Here is a 4,877-nt window from a genome sequence, read left to right as displayed (position 1 = left end):
TTAGGAGGGCATTTGTTTCCCACTGCCTGTCAACATCTCAGCCCTCCATGCTCCCAGCACAGGCAAAAATGGGTTAAAAATCATTAAACCACCCACTTCTTACGGAAGGAACTGAGGTGAGTATCAAATATTCTTTATTTTGGGTCCCATTTTATTTTCTGGGGGGGGACAGCAAATCAATTCTATTTCTGTAATTGCTTCATGGCACAGACTCTGCTGTGTTCCAGTAGGGTTGTGGGAGAAGGCACTCTGCAGAGTTACCAGTTGTGTTCCCTTATCAAAGGCAACAGTGAGATCCAGAAGCAGATCATTGTCACTGAGACCACAGGCCACGTCAATGGCCTTAGGCTGATCTCATAAGGAAAAAAAAATGTAGTGTTACAGAGAACTCTAAAAAAGCGGTAACTTTTTTTTTTAAGTTGACATTATTTTGGATTGCTGTTTCCAAGGCAAAAAACCAATAGTGTGTTTTTTCCGTGCATGGAAGGAAATATGATTTTAATTTGTATGACTGGCAGCCAAACAATGGGCAACCTCCCGGTTCTTCAGTCCCTAAAGGACAGAAAAAGGAATGACTTGCAACATCTTCCAACTCTGAAGTCAGTTTCTCCTCCTGAGTCTTCTAAAGCTACCATTAATACTCTCTTGCAAGTTTTACGTTACCAAGGTACCACCTGGTATTACAAGATGCAACAGTGTTTAAATTTGGTTTTCACAGATTATTGTTAATAAAGCACTCTTTGGTGGAAGACAAGCAGCTGGGTTACTTAACAGAGTTAACATTACAACAGTATTACAAATAGTCAAGTGAAGATGATAAAGCCAAATAGTATCAAATTACAGAAAGTACCATCTCAGTAATGCCTTTTGTATCTTTATAAATTTTGACACAGGGTCACAAGGTGAACAGAAAATAAATACATAAAAAACCTCCATCAGATCCTCAAGTCTTCTGAAGGCCAGCAACTACAGTGCTTGCCATCACAGGGACACACATTCACCACAGACCAGCCAGCTCCCTGGGTACCAGAGGGCTTGGGTATTTACACCTGAGACTAAATTTACAACAGCATTTTTGTCCTTCAGCTTGAGAGCTGGGTCCTTCTTTGAGTCATTTGCTTGCACCCAAACTCAAAGTTCATTATTGAAACTCCAGTGGACATTTTCTCCATTGATCGCTTCTTAGGTGGAAAGCAACTAAGGCTTTTGCAATTTTGTTTTGTTTTCAAATTGTGCTAATTTCTGTTGCAGTTTTCATTTCCTAGAGTCTTCTTTCAGCTCTGGTCACAGGATTTTACTTAACGCAAGACCGTTTTAGCCCTTGAAACAGAGAGAAGCAGCTATCTGTCAGGGGGTCCTGATGGCTGCTATGTTCTGAAACCATCGAGACAGAATAGCAGGATGGGAAGAATGTAGTCACAAACAATCCACCAGATGACAATACTACATAGTGCAGAGGTCAGCACAGCTAGGGGACATGTCAGAGGAATAGCGTTTGTTTTCGGTTGTCTTCTGCTTTTCAGGGCCCGAAGTCTATCACCTTGTGTCCCTCCATTGATGTTGTCGTCATCACTGTAAGGTTCGGGTTCTTGCTGGTCTTGATTCTCGACCCCATTTATGGAAATGTCATCAACACCAGAGAGAAGTTTGGAGAAGGCTGCTCTGTGTTGTCCATTCTCCTGCCCCTTTAACTTCTGCCGAAAATAGTCCCCTTCCAGCCAGAGGCTTGTTTGCTTCATCACCAAAAACTGCTGCTGAGGCCCAATCACCAAGCCAGGTCTGCAGATCCTTACCCATGCAATGGTCTCAGCTGCTGTCATCCTGAAATGCTTCATGATGTAGCAGGCTATCAAAGTGCCCGTGCGACCAAGGCCAGCTTTACAATGTACTGCAATGGCACCCTCAGCATTTTCACAGATATCCAGAAATTTTTTGACAATGGCATCAGTAGGGGTGCTGCCATCCGCAAAGAAAAGATCGTGGTGATCGAAGCCAGCATCCATAAAGCGTTTGGCATCATACATCCTTTTATTAAGACGAATAATGGTAGTAACATTGTGATTCTTAAAATATTGAATATAAGTCTCAGGAGAATGTTGAGGGTAACCACTTTCAAGTCTGGTTCTTGAATGAGGTCCACAGAAGGCAATAAATCGGTCTGGTATTATCCAATTTAAGTCTCCGTTTTCTGCTTTTTCATAGTGTTCATATTCATCAAGGTTAAATGAGTTGAAATTAAGGAAGCCATACTGCATTGCCTTCTTTACTGCATGAAAACAGTCAAGAAGTGTAATGTAGAAATTGCAGCTTCCATAGGCAGCATCTCTGAAAGGAATATAGGATGTATCTCCAAAGATTAATATTCTATATGCTTCTTCTGGAGTTCTCCCCAAATATATAACCATGTAGCATCCAACAAGGAAGGCAGCATTGGCTTGTTTTCTCTGATCAGAGCCAGTAAAATGAACAATTTTCTTCCTTAACATTGTAATGGACTTTAATTTCTTATTTATCTTGCAACAATATCTGTAAACCATTGCCAGATTGAGTGGTCCAAAGTCTTCGGAGAAGTTCTCATATTCGAGTTCATTATCTACGCTGAAATAATGTACATTTGATGCACTCTTTGGTCTGCTGTTGAGAATGGCAAAACGAAGGCGATCGGTGATGTCCAGGTACAGGTCGACCTGGGGGCCCCGGCGGCGCGGGTCCTGCTGCGTGGAGCTGCGGATCTTCTTCACAACCAGTGAGGTCGACAAGCAGCACGGCGAGCAGGGAGACTCGGCGGCCGAGCTCGACCGCCCTTCGCTTTTCCGCTTCATGGAGGCGACCGCGGCCAGTCAGGGAGCAACGACCAAGGCCCCGCGCGCCCGTGCGGCCGTGCGCCCACCGAGGCTCCCGCCAGCCCCGCCCTGGCGCTCGGGGGGGCAGGCGCAGAGCGGTGCTGCGGGAATGGCGGGCGCCGGCAGAGCCTGGCGGGAGGCGGTAGGTTCGTGCAGGAGCTGGAGGAGGGGCCTGGCCCACAGCGCCTGCCCCACTCCCTCCCGCGACCGCCCTCCCTTTGCTTTTCTGAACCAGGAGCTGAAGGGTTGTATCATACTGACAGCAACGAAGTGTTAGATGAATAAGTCATAATGCTCTTGTCATAGCAACCGCCTGGATCTTAACCTTCTCTCCAGTCTCTGGAAATTCCGCCAAACAAGTGTTAAAAACTTTGAGTATGACTTTATTACCAAATGGCAGTATTTTTGAAATACACATTTAGGATCCATTAAAAGTTGGAGATTGTGACCATTCGGTATGGAAAGTCATGCCTGCTTGAAGACAAGTTAATGCTGACATATTGCTCTTTCACCAACTCTCCCAATACCCTAACCTTGGAAACATGGGAGCACAAGATAGTTAAATGGATATTTTAAAAGACGGCATTTCTTTTTTCTGTTCTATGTGGACTTTCCAAAGAAAAGTCTTGGAGAAGCTAAACAATGTGTGTAGAAGATCACGCATGGGATATCACATGTGATAAATTTTATATCCAGTCAGTGTCATCCCAAAGCCAACATGCAGCTGTGCACTTCTCGGGAACGGAACAGGCCTCTCTACTTCACCAAAGAGAGCTTTATGAAGCTTCATCCCTAAGTTCTGGGTTGGGGGTAAAATAAAGAAGAGGACTGATGGGTTGCTCCTGAGCTTACTACTCATTCATACATCTTCTTGCCGTTCTGTTTGGTGGGATTTCCCCCAATCATTTATATCCTTCTGGTGTCCACAAGGAGTGAGACCTAAATTCCCAATTAGATAGGCTTTATGAAATTTTAAAAGTTAATGTATACATTGGAATTAGTTTAGGAGAAAGGAGAGAAGAGTAAAAGGAGATAGGTAAAGATTCATATTTGTCCTTAAAGATTCAAGCTTCTGGATGCAACAAATACTTTGATTAATGGGGACCTCAAGAATAATTTTGTTCACTACTGTCCGAATGCTTGCCTCCCATCCACAGTATTTCTGCCCAGTGAATGCATTGTATTTTCTTTTTTCCAGTTTTTGTTGGAATACTCGTGTCCGATAGGAAACACACATTTGAAGGCATGCAGTGAGGATGGTGATATCCCTCGCCTTTTCTTATCATTTATTAATAGACTCAGAAACAATTTATTGAATGTTTGCTCTTTGCTAGAGACCTGGTTCTTGCTAAGAAATGCAAAGTTTCGTATGAGACAGTCTTGCTCTTGGAAGTTGCTTGTATAATCACCACACTATCCGTGAACACTTAGATCTCTGTTTATAATAATTTAAAAAATCCTAAACACAGCTGATTAGAAAAGTAACGTCATCCAGGTTGGCCACTCAGATTCCTTCTTCTAGGAAACAAACATGAGTCCCAGAGCCCCTCCTTATTCTCTTTGGGGTCCCCGAGTGAAATGCTCATGTCAAATTTAATCTGAGTAGCCATATCTGAAACAAGCGAAAGGTAAGCTGAGAAGGCCATGCTTCTAAGAAAAAATAATAAAGCAGACTCTAGAGAGAAACAGCAATGATTGACAACATGGCACCAGAGACGATGGAGACCCTTATCTATCTTTCAGCCTGAGGTGGTTTCCCTCTAGTTATTGGCATCTGCTTCTCAACAGATCTTCTCTTTAATTTCCAGAGACACTATCTTATTCTTCCTTCCCCAGTCCTCCTGCAATTGTCTGGCTAGTCTGAGAGCGTTTGTATCTACAACTCAGTGATTTCTGACTGGGTCTTTGTTACTCAGGTAACCACAGGAACAGGCTCTATTGACACACCTGAAAAGATATGTCCATGGCCACCTCGCTGTGGGAGGAAAGTAAAGGGCTCTCCTTTTCTCAGACAGGTTATTTTTCATTGTTGAA

General features: G+C 43.5%; 1 protein-coding gene across 1 annotated transcript; it reads right to left on the bottom strand.

Annotated features, from left to right (window-relative positions):
• Positions 1-233: 233 nt before the first annotated feature.
• On the bottom strand, positions 234-2,923 carry CDC14C (cell division cycle 14C). Its single transcript, XM_015133566.3, has one exon. The coding sequence runs from the start codon at positions 2,820-2,822 to the stop codon at positions 1,368-1,370; it is 1,455 nt and encodes a 484-aa protein (XP_014989052.3). The 5' UTR covers positions 2,823-2,923; the 3' UTR covers positions 234-1,367.
• Positions 2,924-4,877: the final 1,954 nt, after the last annotated feature.

This window comes from Macaca mulatta, chromosome 3, assembly GCF_049350105.2.
Source record: "Macaca mulatta isolate MMU2019108-1 chromosome 3, T2T-MMU8v2.0, whole genome shotgun sequence".
In the NCBI taxonomy this organism is placed as follows: Eukaryota; Metazoa; Chordata; class Mammalia; order Primates; family Cercopithecidae; genus Macaca; species Macaca mulatta.
The sequence above is the reverse complement of the archived record's forward strand: the minus strand, read 5'-3'. Positions and strand labels throughout refer to the sequence as shown.

Coding starts and splice junctions, on each gene's coding strand:
- CDC14C (XM_015133566.3), bottom strand. CDS start 2,822: ATGAAGCGGAAAAGCGAAGGGCGGTCGAGCTCGGCCGCCGAGTCTCCC.